We start from the raw sequence: 21,528 nt of genomic DNA, 5'->3' as shown, positions 1-21,528 counted from the left end.
ACCATGTTCCAGAATACACCTGAACAAAGTGCACCAGGAACATGGGAAATTCTAGTGGCAGCCTTGGGACAGTCCCTCAGCTTCCTGTTTAATGGTCTGCAACCTGAAACAGGGTCAAGTGCTTACATGCATGCGGAGTTCAGTGGTATGCCTGAAGAGGTCCATCGTTTCATAGCTGCCTACAGTTTCTGCAATGAGCGCCTGAGGGGGAAAGGAAAGGGGGAAAATAGCTCATTGATTTGACATAGCACGCACCAGCTTTGTTCCTCTTTATAAATAGCTTATTCCTATCTTTTTCCTCACCACAGGTTTTCACCATCAGTTGCTAAATTCATCTATGATAGAACTAAAATTCAGTGCAGCCAGTTCTAGTTAGGTCCTCAGGAGTAACACTCCCAATCCTGTAGGCTAGTACTCTGAGCACCTAGGACAGGCATCCCCAAACTTGGCCCTCCAGATATTTTTGGGACTACAACTCCCATCATCCCTAGCTAACAGGACCAGTGGTCAGGGATGATGGGAATTGTAGTCCCAAAAAGATCTGGAGGGCAGAGTTTGGGGATGCCTGACCTAGGATTTCGATGCATGGGTGATTGGATTCCTTGCACAGAGGAAATGTCCTCTGCCCTAGTTGCCTGGGTATAGGAGGCCATTTTAGCTGCAGTGGTGCACACCCATCTTTATACCATCAAGCTAATGAAAACTGATGGTGCTGGAGCCTGTCCTGTATTTCAGGGTCCGTACTTCCCAGCTCAACTGTGTTCTCAACAGTGCTGCTACAGTCTCTGAACAACCACCAGAGGCACAGTGTGGAAATGCCACAAAATCCATTTCTGCCAGTTTCACTATAAAAGAATAGGTGACACCAAGAAAAGTAGGAGAATACAACGAACTAGAATTTGAATGAAAAAGAAAGGAAATAATGAGGAAGTCTTTTTAGAAAGCCAGGTTTTATGGTAAGCCAGCACTCATATGCAGTAACTTAACTAGCGGGAGATCGATCAGATTCAGTTTCAATATAATCATAATGCCAATCAGAACACAACTGGCATATATATATGCAAGGCTGAAAGAAGTTTCTTAACATCTTACCTGCCCAATCCAACATGTTAGATAGGAGGGTTCTAAGGATTGAGCTACTTTGAAGGCTTCATGTGCTTGCTGGAAGAATATATAAAATTGATAGAGAAGTGTTAAATTAGCCTGGCAGTGGCTGAGAATGTCACTAAGTATTTTTACAAGATACAAGTGAAATTATCCCTTCCTCTCATGTTTGACTTACAAATAATGTAAGGTAATGCTATAATCTGTGGCAACCTGAATATTGTAAATATTTTAAAAATATCACTATCACTTTCTATTCCTCGCCCCCCAATGAACTAATGAAAAAGCTTGCATATGAGCCTGGATACAGTGAGCTTTGCCAGTATCTCTAGTAAGCAGAAAATTGGCCCTCAAATAATATCCCCCCCCCCCGGAAATATTACACAGAGGTCTCAAATAGAGGCCAGAAACTAGCATCAGTTCTCCCAAGAAGAGATTCTTGTTTTCTGTGCAAAACAGCAGCAATTAACAAAAGTTAGCTTGCCTAGTTTATAACTCTGAAAACTTAGGAAATTGAGAGGGAAGCATGAACTCTCTTAGGAACTAAAGGCAAGCAAGGCCTGACTTTTTACCTTCACAGTTTATTTCTCTGTTTCTTATCAAGCGTAGTCCTGGTCTGTTAGCTCTTCTCCTCCCTTCAGAGAACCACCCTTTTTGATACCACAATTTTCTTCTCTTCCTATTTTGGTTTATATTTCAATATACTGCATCCTTCAACTCCCTCTACTTTTCCCTCCACAAGAGGTCTAGTGGGCGGCAACACGAGAACGGGCCTTTTCTGTGGTGGCTCCCTGTTCATGGAATGCTCTCCCCAATGAGGCTCGCCTGGCAGCTTCATTACCTATCAGTGGGATTTTTTTTAATGCTTCTCTTTTTCCTTTTGGTTTTAATGTATTTATGTGTAATTTTGTTTGTTGGTTTGTAGGTTGGTTTGGGTTGCCCTGGGCAAGATAAAGCAACTAACAAATTCAATAAATAAAATAAATACAATTTAAAAGAGTGTGTTAAAGTTCTTAAGGTTTTTGTTGCCACAGTCTCTGAAAGGCTTTTGTGACATCTTTGAGAGACAGACAAGCTATTGATAATTGTGGCAAGGCATGTTCAATGGGTATGTTCTTCATCCCAATAAATATACCTTGGTTGACAATGACAATGGAATTTTGGTGTTTAAATGGTCTGATAAGCACAATAAAACAGGAAGATAGAAACTATTTTTTTACAGTTGGCACATCCTTAAGTCCTTCCATTTATGACTCTGTCTTTGGAGCAGGTAGCATGTGCACTCATACTTATTTACCTCTATGTTTCCAGTTGTTAAGTACAAGACTCCCAGATTGGTCCAGGCAACAACATTCTAGACAAAACAAAGGTTACAAAAATTAAATTTAACATTACTGAATCTCCTTTGGAATAGGTGCACTTGTGTAGAACACTTACAATTTGTTCAGATTGAATAGATTTGATGAATGCATGTTGTGCAAGGACATAGTTTCCAACACCTGAAAGACAGATCGAATTATAACATCCTCTGCTATATTCAACAGAGCTCTGAGCAATTAAGAGAAGGACTATATTTTAGAAGTTTTACTTTGAAATGTACCTTTGCAACAGGCCACCACGCCCAGAGCATTCCAGTATAGATGGTTGTTACTGTCTAGCCTCACAGATTTTTTAAGACACTGGAAGAGATTGAGAGTGCAGTGCTGTAATTCAATATGTCAAACGTTTTGTGTGTTATCCCAACAGGGTTTGTTTTTGTTTTTTAATAGCCATAGCTTAGAAATACTCCTAACAGTGATAGGTCCATTAGTGTAAACTGTATTAAAGAACACAAGAAGGTTTTAAAAAATTACCTGTACAGATTTCTCTAGCAGCTCACTAATCTCATTCTTGTTACTGCCCATTTCCGTAAGATGCTGTGCTTGATGATAGTAGTTTATCCCAAGATCACACCACGTATTTGGCGAAGACATCAGTTTTAATCCTCTACCATAACACCTACAGAAATATAAATCACAAAATTAAGAACGTGATTTATATCAGCAAAACAGATGGGAAAGAAAGTTTTAAAAAAAATTAATTCAGTGATGCTATCAAAGGTTGTTGTGTTTCTATCCTGTCTTCCTGAAAACAAACGCCTTTAAGGAAAGAACGGAACATTACACAAGCTTCATACTTGAGAGCAATGCTGTCCAATGTAGTGATGGTTAGACAGCAAGAAATCTGAATACACCTTGGCCCACATGCCATCAATTGGGGGGCAAATTTGGTACTGAAGAATTGTAAAGCCACACATTCTAAAGGCAAGCAATAAAGGAGCCAAAATACGTTGCCTGGGCTGCAGCTGAGCAGGTGGAGTGCCAGACCCAAGGTCTAAGTTATCTCACACACTTCATCTCTTGGGATCTGCTCCTCTCCGTTTTCCCAAGGCATGCGTAATCTAACATTTGGGGGTTCCACACAGTAGCTATGCAGGCTGCTGGCTCACATCTGTATGCCCACATTCAGTCTTTTTACCATTTGCTTCCAGACCTGTTAAACATGGAGGTCTTTGCACCTTTCTTTGATGTAAGGTATACTGATTGCTAGATGTGAAAATATGTCTGAAGTAAGGTGGATATCAGAGCAATGGCTGCCACCCAAAGTCAGTGAAATTTCCTCAAAGCACAGGAAAGCAATGTTAAGCACTTCCAGGGGAAGGAGGGGGGATTAGTTTCAAAACAGCAGTCTATTAATTTCTCCTCCTCAGCTTTGAGATTATAGTTCTCTGGTCTGTGCTAGGCAAAGCAGTTCAGGTGAAGGCATCCGGACTTATAGGCCGTAGAATATTTTATAACACACGCTATACATTACCTTCCTCCCAGACTGAGCAGGTCACTTTTCTTTAGCACACATTTGTCTGTGTTCTGACCAATAAGGAATCCTAAAACTTTCACATTCACTTTGGATGGCGAAATGACAGAAACACTGCTGCAGGCATCTCCAAGCAGTTTCCAAAGGCAAGATACTTCAGGACGATGCTTTGCTGCTCTGAAAGGGGGAAGAAAAATCAGAAAAGTGGAGTCCATCTAATTTACCTGCTACCTTTTACAAAAGATAAAGCTAAAATCTTCTCAGCTGACCAAAAAGCATTCTCCTTACACGCCTAAAAACACCCCAAGTATCAACTTGTGAAGAAAAACCAATGGTGCTGGATTTCTTCTATATGCTTCAGCACATTCTACAGTTAATTCTTAACATCCAGTTACAGAGCTAGAGACTTAGGTGCATTGCAACTCTTTCTGGATTTCTGCCCATCTTTCTGATCCCCAAATCTATGGGAGTTCCAATGAGCACATGGGCTTTGTCATTCCCCATCAATGCTGGGAACCTCTTTCAAAACAGGCATGAGGATGCATTTTACCTCCAATGCTGAAACAAACAGGAAATGGTTTGTATATTCAGGCATGGCCAAACTTGGCCCTCCAGCTGTTTTGGGACTACAACTCCCATCATCCGTAGCTAACAGGACCAGTGGTCAGGGATGATGGGAATTGTAGTCCCAAAACAGCTGGAGGGCCACGTTTGGCCATGCTGGGATATACTGACCTTTATCATTTATAAGATTCAACTCTCGTTTGTGTGTTTGCTACTACTTACCATTTAAAATTGATGTTGTTTGTTGAAATAAGGCAACCCTTTAGCTACTAATGGAGATTAATATACGAACACTAACCTTGCTAAAAAGCCAAGAGATTGTTCTGTGTAGTCCAGGGCTTTCCCATCCAGGTAATCAGCAAGGGCAGTCTTGGCCATCATGAGATAACACTCTCCCAGACCTGAATAGAACTAATAGCCTGTTAATGTGTGGTCAAACTGCAAGAAGGATGAACTAAGCTCCTAAGTCTCATACAATGGCCGATACTGGAAAACCATTTGATGAACACTATGCATATTTAGCATAATTTTAAAATGCACATTACCAGAAATACAACAATAAGCTAAGGGTGATGAAGATATTAGGATCACATATATATGCAAGTTATTTCCAATTAAATGAATACAAGGAACTAAGGTGTAAGGGATATCTTTACCTCCTTCCTCATTCAAGATGTAGAATGATGGAAGAATTAAGCAAGTGAATGAATTCTTCTCTTGATTTTTGTTAGAATACATAGAAGAAAGTACTCCTGCTAGCTATTTGTTAATCTCCCACATATTTAAGGTATGTCAGAGCTTAACAATGCATAGCTCCAAAATAGGCAGATTCCTACAAAATACTCTTTCCTCATGTCTCAAGAACAGACTACCGCTTTCTCTCACTTCTAAATTAGCTATACTGACTTCCAATCACCTATACCAGTGCTGGGCCGCTTGTGACCCTCCCAGGTATTGTTGAACCCCAGTTCCCATCAGCTCCAGACAGCATGGGGAACAGTCAGGAATTATGGGAACTGTAGTCCAACAATATCCGGAGGGTCAGGGATTCCCCACCAACCTAACTCTGTAGGCGTAGTGAATATATAGCGTATATCTTTGTACCCAACATGAATACCTTTCAGCGCAGGGACATAGTCCTTTGATTTCGTCAAGATGTGCTGATATTCTGCAATAGCATCTTTATATTTTCCTAGAATCTGTTCAATTGCTGCCGCCTTATAGATGCTATATATAGACTTGGGGTTCAGTTCTCTGGCCTTCCTGAAAGACTTCAGTGCAGTTGTGTAGCCGCCTCTGCTCAGATAGGCCTCTCCTAGAGATTCCCAACAGTGGGGATCCTTTGGATCTGCTCGCAGAGCTGCCTGCAAACTGGGCACATTGGAATAGTAGTTTATATTCAGAAGTGTTCGGGCTGCTTTTGTTCAATCCTCCATCACAGCCCCAAGTAAAACAAAACAGGCTACTATTGGGGGCTACCGATTTGAAACAGAATTTACACTAGTTTTGTTTTTGGTTTTTAAGATGTACCAATGGTTAATTTGGGGGGAAACCACCAGTCTTCACAAAAGCAGTGCATTCAGTTCACTGGGACTCATGCAAGAATGCTATGGAAGCTGCCAGGTTCTTCATCATTATACATATAACAGTCACTTGTTACCTAAAAAGTCTCCAAGTAACTTACACTTTTGAAAAACCAAGTTTGGATGGCCATGTCCAATTTCTGTACAAAGGTAGAATCCTGCACCCTGCATTCACAGAGTATAGCAAGGCTGCCTAGGAGCTCCATGACAACCCTACCCCACCTTCAGCCTCCAAAGTTGTCACAATTTGCAGAGGCCATTCAATTATACCAGAGAATTTTTTTTATTTTTTATTTTTTGCATGTTATCCTTCCATCCTCAAGGTTTCTGAGTTCATGCTGCTGCTGCTGCTGAAGCAGCTTGGGGCTGTGGCTGGCTGGCTGGCAATGAGCTCGCAATAAGATGCTGTTGGTAAGATGCAGAAAGCTGCAACTGAATGACCCTGTCAAGCTGCAACATGCTTGGATAAGCAGCAGCATCCCATGCACAGAGGCACTGCTTAGGGAGAGGTTAGGGGTGCTTATACAGTCCAGTGTGAGCCTTTTGTAACTAAAAAGTGCAGTATTGCACCTAAAATGTTTTGCATAGACAGAATAAAAGGCACGTTGTTTGTAACTGTTCCTAATATCAGCAGCAAGCAGTCAAATTCATAGAGGATTTGCCCTTTTTTAAAAAAAAAATGTATATGTGCATTATCAGACCATCTGTTTATATTGCCTTTTGCAGAAGACATTGAAATGCAATTATTCTCTTACTCTGCCACTGCTTGTGAATGTTGACCGGCTCTTAAGTAGTGAAGTCCACGACGAAGCCAGGCCCATTTTGCTCTCCCAGCGCTTGCTCGTTCTGTTACCTCCGTCAAGATGGCAAGGGCAGTTTGCTAATGTACAAATATAAGGTTATGAATAGTTTATTATGTGTGCATATGGAATTACAAAGAACAGACATTCCTACTACTATAACAGAAACAAGCAAACACAAAGAAGTTTTTCTGAACTATATCCAGAGGGGTAGCAGTGTTTGTTCTCTTTGCTATGGCGTTGAGTTGGGGCATCTTAAAGATAAGCTTAAGCCGCATAAAGTGTAACTGTCAGCTGTAGGTATTTATTCACATGTAGGGGCTGTAAGCAGTGAGGTCAGAATGAAATGGAAGACATTCAAACAGTGACAATTTAATTAGAGCGAGAATGTATGCAAAATAAGGTAAAGCGACCCTTTGCAACATCAGTGATAGGTGATAAAACATTCAAGAGAAAATGTTTATGAAATGTTTGCATTTTACAGCTATTCTGATCAGTGCAGTACATTAAAATGCTCCAACTTATTACAGTACCAAGTCTCCAAGCTCAGTGCTTAAGTCCACTACCGCTGCTCCAGCTTCTCCATCTGTTTTATCTTTTTCAAAAGCCTTTTTATAGCAGCCAAGTGCTCTGTTTTTATCTCCAGCTATATCCCTGTAGTATTGACCTAAGTAGTGGAAAGCACTTCCCAGGTAATTGTCCAGTTTTGCTGCCTGTGAAGAAAAATAACAACACGGTACATTTCAATCCATCATTTTCATATGCAGGCACATGGCTTTTCAGCTGAGGAAACAAAAAACTAACAAAAAGGACACCAAAAGAGCACCTTCTCTCATAATATCCTGTCCACACTTTAAAATAATATTTGGCACCTTACTCTGGGTACCCTCACTATCAAGAGCAAGATGGGTGGTGAATGGGAAAAGGGCTATCTCTGTTGTGGATTCCAGACCTGCAATGTCCTCCTCCCTTCTAGCAACCTTCAGCTGCAGATGAAGTCTTTTTTTTTATTTACCAGACCTTTTTAAAATGTGGTTGAGCATCTAGGTTTTATTATGCTGCTGTGATTTAATGGGTTGGTGTTTTTTTTTACTAACCTACTAGCTTTGTACACCACTGTTTTACTGGTATGTTTTATTATTGTTGTTAATGTTTCTAAAGTTGGAGGCTCCCTTGGAGTGGCAAACTCATAATCTTTTAATTAAAATACATTAATGAAGGGAAGGAAGGAAGGAAGAAAAGCAAGGAAATAATGAAATTTCAATCTCTCTCTTAAAATCACTAAGAATTCGTGTTTTCTGTGGAGCCATTAACTCAACACTCTGTCCTCATTTCTAATCCAAAACATAAACTATATTTTATAATATAATATAACTAATAACCATATTTTCCTCCTCCCCCCCACTCCTCTTTTGCTACTTTTGGTTCTCTTGTCCACATCACAATATTTACCTTTATTGGCCCAAACAGTGCTTTTTTTTCTAAAAAATGTTTAGGGGTACTCTCCTTTTCCTATACATATTGGAATACAGAAAATAAGCCACTCCCTCTCTGCTCCTGGCTGCATGCGGGGGGGGTGTCACTTTCCCCTTCCTCCCTCTCTCTCCCTTCCCGGCATTGGGGGAGAGGATGGGAGACTACGCACAGGGCGGGTGCCGCTTCGCCGCACTCCTGGCACTGTTTGCCCCATGCTCCTGGCTGCATACCATAAGGTTGCAAATATAAGCCGCACTTTAACTTTTCACAGTTGGAATTTGGGGAAAAGGTGAGGCTTCTTTCAGGCCAATAAAGTAAATGGTAAGCTCCTTGGGGCAGGGGCCTGTTTTTGATGTTGTTTTATAACACAGTGGGCATACCACTGGCACAATGTCAAGAATTTTTTCTGAGGCTTAATAAGCAGCATGGAGATTCGTATTCGTTCCCCTCATTTATCACGTCAAGGGGTCTTACAGGAACCTTTTCGAAGCAGCTAACTTCCGCACCACTAGCTTCTAATGGGTGTGGCAGGAACAACCTGAAACACATAGGTTGCATCTCTCACAATTCCCTTTCCTTCTCATGATAACCACTGTGTGTTCATCTGGAACATTCCAGAACTGGGAGGAACACGTAAGGAGAAAGATTTGGCTCCTTGGTTCCTCCACTCTGCCCTTGATTTTCCCACAGGCTAGTAATCAAGTTGCTGACCACTGTCTGGAAGAGGGACAATCATTATGAAATATGTTCAGCTGTAACCCATTTCTGTCCTCATGGTTTACCTTCAGAAACTGAGTAAGAGCTTTGGATTTATTTTTTCTTGTCTCTTCACTCATAAACCAATAAGTGAGGCCCAGGCAGAAATGGAAGTCAGCTATCTCAGCTTCTTTTTCAATAGCTCTCTGGAAACTAAAAAAAGAATATTTATATATATATATTTGTTTATTTCAAATTTTCTCCCCCAAAAGAGCATGGTTTACCTTGTTTCTGCCTGGTGATAGTTCTTTTGCTGATAATGAATCAAACCTTCAAGGTAGTCAGCTTCTGCTAAGTCTGGGTGGGTCTGTTTAAGCTCCTGTGCAATCTATAGTATAAAAAGTGTTAAATTCTACAGTTTCATATGGAGCAATGTCATATTTTTAACAACAGGCTGTATTATTGGGGGTGGGGACACACATACTAACCTTCAAAGCTTCATCAACAAGCCCTTTATTGAGACAAGCCTCTCCTTTAAGAGCTATAAGCGTGGGATCATTGTTTCTATCCAAAACCTAGGAACCAAACGCATGTTTGAAATGTCAATCTTCAGAAAACTGAAGCTACCTTGTGAGAGAAATACTTATTAAACCAAACTTTATTGAAGTCTAAATAGTAGAATAATATTGCCACTCTGTGAACACAATGATTCCTCTGTCTGTCTGCCCAGAAACAGACATTAGTTTCAGAGTATTCAGTAAAGAGACCAGCTTTCCCCAATCACCGCAACACTATGAAGGGGAAACCTAGACTCAATGAAATTCTCCCTCCTTACAACTATAAAGGCACAAAGGACCCCTCAGCATCTTAAACTGGAAAGCCTAAGGCAGATTTCATTTACCAAAGTTGTTTAAAGAGGGGAGGGAGAAGCTATTCACATACCTGTTCAAGGGAACTTATAGCTTCTTTTGCAGAGTCGACACCTGGGATTTTAATCAAGGCCATGGCTTTGAAACGATGGGCAAGGTTTTTCTGCTGCAGATTGGAACTGGATTCATTAAGCTGTCCCAATATCTTTAAAGCTGCCAAAGAAAGAATTGTAATTCTATGTTTGACTTAAACTTGGTTTAAAAGACATTGTATTTGCCCGTACAGTTTAACGTTGCTCTTTCGATACACCACCCATCAATTATGGATTGTAAAATAAACCACTAGCTTGAGAAGTGGTTGACATCTCAACATATTATCTGTATCCTATGAAGCAATTTCAAGAAAAGGCTATTAAGATCTACCAGTTTGTAACCTATATTTTATTAGCACTATATAAAACATGTATTCCACCCCCCACCCCCAATTTATAAGCCCACCTTTCACTGAAATGATCCCAGGGTGAGTTACAATACAAAACCAGCAATACAGCATGCCCAGTTACTGTGTTACTATATTGGGGGTCATAGAAATCTGAAATAACGTTGATGAAAAAATATTAAATATACTAAACACTGAGGTGTAGTACCAATTTCTTGCATGTGCCTGCTACTATAAAATTACAGTGGCAGAGAAGGCTTTTTCCCTGTTATTAGTATCAAGATTGTGGAACCAATCTTCCACAAGAAATCCACCAGATGCAAGAGCCCATTCTTTTTAAACAGACCTTGAAAACCTTTATTAGATTAGCCTTTGACTGTTGAGCATGTTAGTGGAGTGCTGCAATTCCAGCTTACCACTACTGCTTGAAATTGCTGTTCTACTGCCTCTATATTTGATTGCTTTATTCACTTTTTATTATTATATTGTTGTTGCCTGCCTTTGGGATATTTTATCAAAAGTTGAACTACCTTTTTTCTGAAGAAGTTGTATTTTAGCTCTGCAATTACCTTGATTGCAAGAAAGAACAGCTTCTTTGTATTTATGCATTTTCACTTGTGCCTTTCCTAAGTAACACCATGCTTCCGGACACTGGCTGGTCTGCTGCAAACCTGACAGGAAAGATTTTGCATGTTTAACATGATTTAAACACATGAGTTCAGATGGTACTTGCAATTACTAGAATCTTAATGCTATTTAACTTTTCAATTCATGAATACCAGACAATAACCCACCCCAAAAGTAACCTGTTTATGTTTTGCCTTATGTATATTTGATCTTAGTATCGGATATACATGAACAACCTCAAACCTACAACAATACACAAATTAGATTTCATATAGACTGGACATAAATTGTCACTCAGAACTAACTTTGAACTCCTTCCCTCAAAAAGTGTCTAATAATAATTTACAGTCTAGTGTAGAGTCCTAAAGACAGCATAAACTCTGAAAACTGATTGCATACAAGAATATATCAGAGCCCAAACTGGGAGAAAAAAAGATAGTTTGGCCAGACTCAATAATGCCTCCCTAAAAATCAAGAATAGCATTTCACTCCAAGTCAATCATATTATTCCTATAATATATATTATGTACACCCATTGTTCTCTTCCCATATCGCTCACCTTCTGTTAGCTTTTTTTCACCTTCATCATATTTTCTTTCTTGGAGAGATTGAATCCCTAATCCAATAAGGGCTGGGCCACTTCTTGAGTCAATATCCAACAGCTTCCGACAACAATTCAGGGCCTCATCAGTGAAACTGCCTAGAATACATGGAGGAATTTCCATTTGGCCACAGTTTAGATGGTGAGAAGAATACGAAAATCTCTCTATATAATCGCTATATTATTTTTCTGGTGTCGCATACTATTTTCTGAGTTGTCCAAAACAAATACTGAATCCCTTATGGCATTCAGAAGCATTGCAGCCTCCAAACAGCAATGGTTGAGAATAGCCATCATGGCTAGTGGTCATTGATAGTAAAAGCAAGCTGCTTTAAGTTAAAAATGCTTACATTAGCAGTTCTTTCTGTTTTAATAAGGTTTAGGCAAGCCTTTTGTTCTATGTTTGCTACATTGCTTGTTAATTTGTTACTTGCCCAGAGCTTTAAGAATGGGGCAGAATTTAAATCTGGATATAAATAAAAACCAGCTGCTTTCAGTACCGCACTTTCAACCAATTTTGTGACACGTGATGGTACATAATGGAAAAGAAAGGAAGCAATAGCATATATGGCACACACATAGAGGCCAAAGGATTTGAAAGCTTTTGAGGTCAAGAATGCTGCCATTAATGGTAATCGGAGCAATACAGGAAAAGGAGATTATTTCAAGACCACTAAGGCAGCTTTATTTCTATGCCCACCAGAATTGTTTTCATTTATTTCAAATACTTATTAGCTGTTCTTCAGCTAAAGCTCTTGGAACAGCATACAAAAATGCAGGTGAACAAAGTGCAAGAGACGGGGAGGGGCAGATGCAACATTTGTCTTAATGAGTCGCTGAATTCCACCAACAAATTTTAGTTTTTTATTTTAGCTCCCCCTCCCTTTTAGAACCTCTTCTGTGACAAACTCAAATCTCCCAGATAATCTCAGAGCAACTCAGATGTATGAAAAAAGTACAGAAAGGCAGCAGATACAGTGGTCAAATAAAAGAAAGTACTGTAGTAAAGAAAAAAAGAAAACAAATAAACCAGAAATTACCTGATTGAATGAATCGCAAGCAAAGAACTTCCAGAGGATAACTCACAGCCGGATACAAAATCATCATATCTTCACAGGCCTTCTTCAGCCTGAAATCCTCATGAGGAAACTTATTTCAGGAGGAGAAAAGCAATTAGCAATGTAATAATAATAATAATAATAATAATAATAATAATAATAATTTTTATTTATACCCCGCCCTCTCCAGCCAAGGCCGGGCTCAGAGCGGCTTACAAGCAATAATAAAAACAAGTTAAATGATTACAACTTAAAAACAAAATTAAAAAATACAACATTAAAATATTGAAACATTAAAATATTAAAATGTAGCCTCATCGCAGAAGGAGAAGGAAAAGAAAAAAGAAAGAGAGGGAGGGAGGGAATCAAATTTGCTCCAAGCCAAAGGCCAGGCAGAACAACTCTGTCTTACAGGCCCTGCGGAAAGAAATCAGATCCTGCAGGGCCCTGGTCTCGTGAGGCAGAGCGTTCCACCAGACCGAAGCCAGAGTTGAAAAGGCCCTGGCTCTGGTTGAAGCCAATCTAACTCCCTTAGGGCCCGGGACCACAAGGGTGTTGCTATTTATGGACCTTGAGGCTCTCCATGGGGCATGGAGGTGGTCCCGTAGGTACGAGGGTCCTAGGCCGTGAAGGGCTTTAAAGGTCAAAAGCAGCACCTTAAATCTGATCCTGTACTCCACCGGGAGCCAGTGCAGCTTGAAAAGCACTGGGTGAATATGCTCCCATAGCAGAGACCCCGTGAGGAGTCTCGCTGCAGCAGTCTGCACCCGCTGGAGTTTCTGCGACAGCTTCAAGGGCAGCCCCGCGTAGAGCGAATTACAGTAGTCAAGCCTGGAGATGACCGTCGCATGGATCACTGTGGCCAGGTCGGGGCAGGAAAGGTAAGGGACCAACTGCTTGATGCGGCGAAGGTGGAAAAATGTCTCCTTGGCTGTTGCTGTAACTTGCACCTCCATGGAAAGGGAGGCGTCAAGGATTACACCCAAACTCTTAACGGAAGGCAATGGCACTAATTGGGCCCCCGCAATTAGTAATTGCCAATATCCATTGGGGGTCAGAAGGAGGAACTTGTTAGCCATTTGTCAAAATTGATCCACACCTTCCACAAAGTGCTTTCCCACCCGCAGTGGGAGGGGGAAATAGATAAGAGTTCATCTTTTCTCCATGTCCATGAATGGGAACACAGAGTGAATAAATAGCATCATAAGAGCTGGACATTCCCTCTTCCCTTCAAAGCAGTTGTCTGTAGATAGCTGTCAATTTCAAAGCAGGATGTTTTACCTTACAGCAAAATAAATAATCCTTACTTTTGACAAACAGTGAATGAACTCTCTGCAAGTCTTTTGATGCTCTTCACTTGGAATTGGGTCTGAGGAATTCACAGCCTCTTCAAATGCATTGAGGAGCTGAAAAACAAATAGTATAGGCACTGCAATATGGAACAACAAAGCCCAAAATTCAGCAAGCTTTTAACAAGTGATGGTGCGATCTCTGGATAATTAATGCACCTGAAGTTTGAAAAGATTCAGTTCTACTACTATGCCAGCAAATACTTCTTTTCTACACAAAATCAGAGCCAAGCTATCATTACACATAATTGTGTGGTTCTTTCTGGTGATTTTTTTAACGAAGAGTATCCATTGGGGGTCAGAGGGAGGAACTTGTTAGCCATTTGTCAAAATTGACCCACACCTTCCACAAAGTGCTTTCCCACCCGCAGTGGAAGGGGAAAATAGATAAGAGTTCATCTTTTCTCCATGTCCATGAATGGGAACACAGAGTGAATAAATAGCATCATAAGTGCTGGGCATTCCCTCTTCCCTTCAAGACAGTCTGCTCACACTGGTGCTCTGATCTCAACTTTTATTTTCCTTTTTAAAAAAATAAAAATAAACAACTGTCACACAGTTCATACAGTTACACACAGTAGGCACAATGGTTTGGTCCTAAGATTACCAAACTAATATGGTAAAATTGTGAATACTGTGTATTGCTACCAAAATTGCTATTTTGCCCATTTCTGTCCAACATGCAGCATAGCTTATTTTCCCATACTACAATTTCCAGTGCCAGGAGCATGCCCGAAGTTCATTTTAATCACCAGAATGAATAAAAGACGGACAGGCAAATAAAAAGGATCTCACTATGATCCTGTTTGACTTTGGGTGAAGGTAGCCAAAACATTTCCTGCCTTCAACCACAAGGTGGAGCTGGTGACATTCAAGACTAGTGGGAGAAACGGGATAGAAACGTTTGTTCTCTCTATGTTCATCCTACGTGTCATACATATTTTCAAGATTTTAAAAACAATTGTAAAATTGCTCTTGGGGTGTAAGCTAGAAAGTCTCCATGACATCACAAGTATTGGTCAATTGGCACTATCCACAGCAAGATTGTCTGTCGATTTACAGAATGGTGGTTTTTTTTCAGAACTATGACTCTATACAAACCGCTTCATCTAGATAGTCTGATTCAAGAACAGAACAGAACAGAAGCAAATAATGTACCACGTTAAGGGGAAGATGCAGGAAGGACCAATGTAGTGAAATAATTCAGCTCGAGCAGGTAAACCAAAGCACATAAAGCATGGATTGAGAAAAATTACCCCAATGCCCTAATGTAGTTATGTGTTATAAGCAGGACTACTGCTTATACTTTTGCACTGCCATATATGATTTCTACCCTAATAGGTTTTGTGATTTACAGCCTCCAGTTTGTATAAACCAAGAGCTGGACATATGCCATTTAGTCATAGCCTCAAGCAGGCAGTCCTCAGAAAATCACTGTATCACTTCCCATCTGTAAGATGGAAATTCGGAATTATTCCTTCCAAGCTGTTCTAAGAATCAGCTACAGTTGTTATGCTGAATTTTATATAGATTTATTGTTTGAAAAACAATAAATATAGCTGAATCAGGGGACAAACCCTTACCAATTGCTGTGTCTCATTATCCTGGAGATGTGTGCCTTCTTCCAGTAACTGGACCAACCTCTTCCATAACTGATGAAGCTCAGCTTTTTCTGCACCTTCTTCCTGTCGTATTTTTATTAGCTTCTGCCACGTCCTAGCCACCTGTCAAAGGAAAACCAGTCAAGCCTCAATGTCTTCTCAAATCTGAGACACTTATCGCCTCTGACTACTGGAGCACTGGAAGACATTTCCCAATTCCAGAGATCAAGGCGTATGCCTTTTAACGTAAATGAGATGTCAGAAGCAATAAGGTGTCAGTGTTATGAGATGATTTTGCAGTCCTCCTGCTTACTGCTGCCAACCAAGTCACACAGCTATACAGATTCTTTTAGTGGTATGGTGTGGGCAGTATCTCTCATGACATTTCAAATACCTTGATACAAGTTGCTTTCACACTAATGTTTTCCACATCGTGTGCCTTGATTGATTGATTGATTGATTGATTGACAGATTGTAATGAAATGCAATCACAGCACCAGCCTTACCTAGTATGAACAGCAAAGCACTATTGAGGCTTTTATGGGCTCCTCACTTCCTTTTCTCATTTAAACATAGACATAAGCATATTTGACTGCACCTTGCTTTCATTTTATAGTGTGTGGTGGAAAAGTGATGAATTAGCCTACTAGCTGCCCCTCAAACAAACTTTAGATTTGGGGCAATGAAGTGTTTGACTTCACAAAAAGGGAAGCTTTAGTCACTGGCTTCCTCTCGTGGTTGTTCTTTTTTAAAAAGAGAGAGAGAGAGAGCAAAATATTGCTATTCCATTATTTTAAAATGGGAGAGAGAGAAGAAAAAAGTAATTAAAGTCCTCCTGCAGGCGTGTGGAAACAGAAGTTGACTCTGAGGCAATGTAATGGACAAAAAAAAGGTATTTCATCTGAAAGCAACAGGGTGCAAGCACAGCCAAGACTGGTGAAGTCATAAAGCTAGTAAATATTTCTGCAAAGGAAAATTTGGTGTGGGGTTGTTGGTTTTTTTTTTTTTTTTTTGGCAAAACAAACATTGACTACTAACACTGATAACAATAAGTTACAACGAACATGACAGTGACTAACCTGAAGGTATTTTCTCTCTCGCTGATACAGCTCCACAAGCTTTCTACATACTTCACACCATTTCTGTTTATCAGTGCTGTGGGGGGGAGACAAAATGTCTACAATATAAGGGTGCAATCCTATTGTACCTGGAAAGGCAGTGTCAGGAGACATAAGATTTTGTAGACCTGCAGCTGGAGCAGGAAATCCACCCTTTGTTGCACTGGCTGTCCCTCTTTCTATATCAGTCCTCTGAGGGCAATAGGAGGGGGGAAGGAATGTGATGGGGTTGGATGAATCTGCCAGCCCTGGAGCTGCCTACTACTTTCCCCTCCAGACTTTCCCCCTTTTAAACCCTGGCTGGGGTGAACCGCATAGGGCTCAAAACTTGACAGTTCTACTGCCACGTATTTTTCCTCCCCACCCTTCTTATATGTCTCTGCCTGTTAAGGAAATCCTCAGTTAACATACTTTTTCAATTTAAAATATTTGTTTAACAATCTGCTCTTTCGTACTTCTTTCTTTTTCAGTTGTGGCTTTTTCCACTCCATCTTCAACCTGTGAATCTTGCTTCCTGCAGTCCTCTCTCCCCTCTTCTTATGCCATCTTGCAGTCTCCTTTCCCCTTTCCCTTAGGTACTGGGGACCTTCCCCTTTGCTCTTCCTGCCAACGCCTGGTGGTCTTGGCACAGGCTCTCATTCTCTGGCCCCTGCTTCCCCACCACTTCATTTTAGGGCTACCTGCTTCCTGCTTTAGGGCTACCCCACTTCTATTTGTCTTCTGCCTTCTCCATCTCCTTCCCTTCAGTCCTACACAGTGAGAAATGTGTTTCTAATTAAGTTTTTGGAGTAGACAAAAGCTTGATCTACTAGCAGAAGCTATCACCGTGGCACTGAAGCCTATCTATTTAAGACAGCCTTTTTTTTTTTTCCTTATTGCATTTCCTAGCAAAAAGAGAAGGATCTCTCCAAGTTCAGGAAAATATAGGTGCATGCTAACACACAAAACGTTTTATGGGTAAAGTAATAACATAAAACAAATAGTTGAACTAAATTTCACACTATAATGAATTTTACCATTTTGCATGGACAACTTTTCTATCATGTTGATTAAATGTAAAAAAAATATCATGGAACAATGATTTATTTTCAGAATGATGGAAGCATTTTACATTCTGCTGGAAGACATAAGATAAATTTGACATGGGAATGTTGTGAATACTATTGTGATAAACATTTCCTCAATAATTAGTATCATAATATTCACCTCAAGTAAATGTTTAGCTTATTTTTTCAAAATGCTGTAAAATAGTTGATTTCCTACCTTTCATAGAGTTCCAGGAGTTTCTGATACACATTAACCAAATCTTCTCCAACATCTGCATGGTTTGTTTTTTCATATAAATTTGCTAAGCCCTAGGGGAAAGTGAAGCATATAACTTTTGAAGCAAATCCTTGTTGGGTCACAACTATCATCTCCATATTCATATCCATTCCTGAGATATAACCATGTTACTGTTTAATAGTTTTTGAAGCATAGCATTTCAAGGTTCATCAAACTGACTGTGTGAAGATAACACTGCAGAGGCAGTGAGTAATTTGTCTACATTCTCCACATCATTTATAACTTCTAAGCAAGAAATACTAGACTTGTTACATGTAGTCAGGAAGATGCCTAGAAGATAGGCCAATGTACAGTCTCCTAAATTTGAATCTAATGTTGCATACTATTTGCATACTATTTGCATTTTACTCATATGGAATAGGGAAATGGAACCAGTCATATTACAACATCAACTGGGATAGCTCAGTCTGTAGAGCATGAGGCTTTTAATCTCAGGGTCGTGGGTTCAAGCCCCACATTGGGCAAAAGATTCCTGCATTGCAGGGGGTTGGTCTAGATGACCTTGTGGTCCCTTCCAATTCTACAATTCTATTATTCTACGTACTTGCCATGCTAGCAACTGCCCTGGTTCAAGTTCAGCAGCTTTTCTGTAGGCACCTTGGGCTTGATCGGGTTGTTCTAGCTCCGCAGCTGCCAGACCAATGAATACCCAGGCATTGTAGTTATTCTTCTCCTGTTTCAATACTGCCTGCAAGAACAAGTGAAAAAACACTGAAACACTTACAATAAGCAATATTAATAAATCATTTCAAAGCTGAAGAAGAAAGCAGAACTGGTGCATGCTCAGATGTTATCATCAAAAGATTCTAAAGCTGCAGAAGGAGCCAAAAGTTAAGTGCTTTGCATGTACAGTGGTACCTCGCAAGACGAATGCCTCGCAAGACGGAAAACTCGCAAGACGAAAGGGTTTTTTGTTTTTTGAGCTGCTTCGCAAGACGATTTTCCCTATGGGCTTGCTTCGCAAGACGGAAACGTCTTGCAAGTTTGTTTCCTTTTTCTTAACACCGTTAATACAGTTGTGACTTGACTTCGAGGAGCAACTCATAGCACGCGGTGTGGTAGCCTTTTTTGAGGTTTTTGAAGACTTTGGTGATTTTTGAAGCTTTTCCAAAACTTTTCCGACACCGTGCTTCGCAAGACGAAAAAAATCGCAAGACGACAAAACTCGCGGAACGAATTAATTTCATCTTGCGAGGCACCACTGTACAAAGTCCCAAGCTCAATCCCAAACATTTCTAGCTCAAAAGTTCTCAACAGCAAAGCTAAAGCAAAAAACCTGTTTAAGACACTGCCTCTGCCAACAAAAGAAGACAGTACTGACTGAAATGAACCAATGGCCTGGTTGACAAAACATCCAAACCACCACCAACAGGGCAGAAACAGAAAATGACACCACTGCTGTGCAGCCCATCTTTAGCTTTTAGTTTGGCAGCAGATAAACAAATACAGAAAGGAACACCAAGACGATGAAGAAATACTTTAAAATATCATAGAGGAGTACTATGAATAGAACATACAATTTCGCATGCCGAAAGCTTAATTGTACATTTGAGTGCTAGTTACCTTGCAGTGTTTCAGTGCTTCTTTGTACTCCTTATTCCTTATAGCATCTCTGGCACTTTTCAATGCTGCTTTCACTTCCTTGTTGGACATGACTACTGGCAAGGTAACGGAAGAAAATTTCAGCAATTATACCAGGCCATATGGAGAATTTTCAAGAGAGTCTTATTTTAATCCCGTCTTTTTCATGGTATTTTTGCTTCTTGACAAAATAAGTGATAATTTATGCCACAAACCTATGATGCAGGGTTTTGTTTTGTTTTAGTCCTGCCACTAAATGGACCTCTTCCTACAGGACAAAAATGAGCAATATCATCCAGGTTTATAATTATAGACAATGGTGATTCTAACTCTTCAGGGCCAAACCAAAACATTTTGCTGGCTATAGTGAAGAGATACGCTTCCATTCCACATACAGAAGCTGACTGGATCTTACCTTCAACACTGACCATAGGACAGCATCCTCTACTTAACTTGGGGGAAGAGGCTAGCTTGGGGTGTGGGGCAGGCTACAACCCCACACACCGTTCTGACCTGCAACCCCTCACTGTTTCCCCACCCCCACCCGCATATAATTTTTTATTAAACTTTCTGTTTTACAATTTAAAATACTGTACTCATTTTATATCCTTAAGACATCAATGACTTCCCTGATTCTCTTTCCATGGTTCATTTTACATATCATAAATCCCTGTGTATTTTACAAAAACTATACCATTCAGTATTCCATTATTGCATCCATCAAAACTTATTTACACTGTTGAATTTATCTTAATGCTGCCAGCATTTTCAGCTGGACACAGTTATTTCCCATATATTCAATAAGCGTTTTCCAATCTTCTTTAAACTTTATGTTCTTCTTGTTCTCTTATTCCATGTTAAATCTGCAAGCTGTGCATATTCTGTCAGCTTAAGTTGCCATTCTTCTTTAGTTGGGACCTCGCTGGCTTTCCATTTTTGGGCTAACAAAAGACGGGCTGCAGTAGTAACATACATAAATAACCTTTTCTGACACCTGGGAGCAACCCCTCACTGCTTTATCTGATACCTGCTGCTTGCCCATTCAAAGCTCAGTCGGTTAGAGCCCTAGTGCTGAAAACACGAAGGTCGCAGGTTCGATCCCCGTATGGGGTAACTGCATATTCCTGTCTCGCGGGGTGGGGGGGGGGGGAGGTTGGACTAGATGATCCTCAGGGTCCCTTTTCAGCTCCGCAATCCTACGATAAGTTCCTTTTACACGCAATTCAAGCCAGGGCGAAAGACTAAGGTGTTAAAGCCAAAGCTGCGCGCGTTAATGCCCGGATTTCAACAAGGAGTTCAACGGGGATTCGTTAAAGCAGGGGCCGCAGCCTCCCGAGCCTGACCCTGCTGCTCTTCTTCCCCTCCGCTTCGCCCAGAGGAACCGCAGCCCAGCTCCAGGGAGGGCCACCGGCCCTTCACAAAAGCAGGCGCTGACGGCAGGCACGCCCCGCCGGAGCCTTCGAGGGACCAGGCCTTCCTTCGCCACGAAGCCGCGCGGCGAACAGTCACTCACCGGCTGCTACCGACTCCGGCCACGGCTACCACCGGCAGCAGACAACCATCAATGCCGTCCCGCGCACGCGCGGAAGACGCCGCCCCTCCTTAGCCCCGCCCCTCAACCGATGTCCCCTCAGAGGCCCGACAGCGCGTCGCTGTCAAACGCCAAGTCGGCCTTCCGCGTGGCAGAGGTAGTCGTATTTCTCCTTAGTGACGCGCAGCAAGGCGCGGTTTTGCCAGCCTCAGCTACGACCGAGTCCCCTTTCCAACCCCGTAGGCTGAGGCTGCAGTCCTAAACGCACGTGCCCTCCAGCGTTTCTCCGATGAAAATAGGGACGGACCTAATGGTCAGAAGCCCCTTTACCTTT

The 21,528-nt window shown here is 41.0% G+C and overlaps 1 protein-coding gene across 5 annotated transcripts in view; it reads right to left on the bottom strand.

Moving 5' to 3' along the window:
• SKIC3 (SKI3 subunit of superkiller complex) overlaps positions 1-21,305 on the bottom strand; it is a 43,206-nt gene extending 21,901 nt beyond the window's left edge. Inside the window, exons 1-25 of one of the 5 annotated variants that reach the window (XM_028748011.2) lie at positions 21,177-21,305; positions 19,646-19,740; positions 18,627-18,770; positions 18,002-18,093; positions 16,700-16,775; positions 15,603-15,743; positions 13,978-14,076; positions 12,653-12,761; positions 11,571-11,711; positions 10,954-11,055; positions 10,019-10,158; positions 9,565-9,651; positions 9,361-9,464; positions 9,163-9,289; positions 7,438-7,617; positions 6,860-6,984; positions 5,639-5,892; positions 4,820-4,922; positions 3,958-4,134; positions 2,958-3,102; positions 2,705-2,783; positions 2,542-2,603; positions 2,402-2,458; positions 1,093-1,161; positions 127-201 (exon numbers count right to left, since the gene is read on the bottom strand). In XM_028748011.2, coding sequence (XP_028603844.2) covers positions 127-201; positions 1,093-1,161; positions 2,402-2,458; positions 2,542-2,603; positions 2,705-2,783; positions 2,958-3,102; positions 3,958-4,134; positions 4,820-4,922; positions 5,639-5,892; positions 6,860-6,984; positions 7,438-7,617; positions 9,163-9,289; positions 9,361-9,464; positions 9,565-9,651; positions 10,019-10,158; positions 10,954-11,055; positions 11,571-11,711; positions 12,653-12,761; positions 13,978-14,076; positions 15,603-15,743; positions 16,700-16,775; positions 18,002-18,093; positions 18,627-18,770; positions 19,646-19,735 — 2,778 coding nt within the window. In that variant the 5' untranslated portion in view covers positions 19,736-19,740; positions 21,177-21,305. The other 4 variants (XM_028748014.2, XM_028748015.2, XM_028748012.2 and 1 more) reach the window with 4 other exon arrangements.
• Between the last annotated feature and the right edge of the window lie 223 nt (positions 21,306-21,528).

This window comes from Podarcis muralis, chromosome 11 (assembly GCF_964188315.1).
Source record: "Podarcis muralis chromosome 11, rPodMur119.hap1.1, whole genome shotgun sequence".
NCBI lineage: Eukaryota > Metazoa > Chordata > Lepidosauria > Squamata > Lacertidae > Podarcis > Podarcis muralis.
The sequence above is the reverse complement of the archived record's forward strand: the minus strand, read 5'-3'. Positions and strand labels throughout refer to the sequence as shown.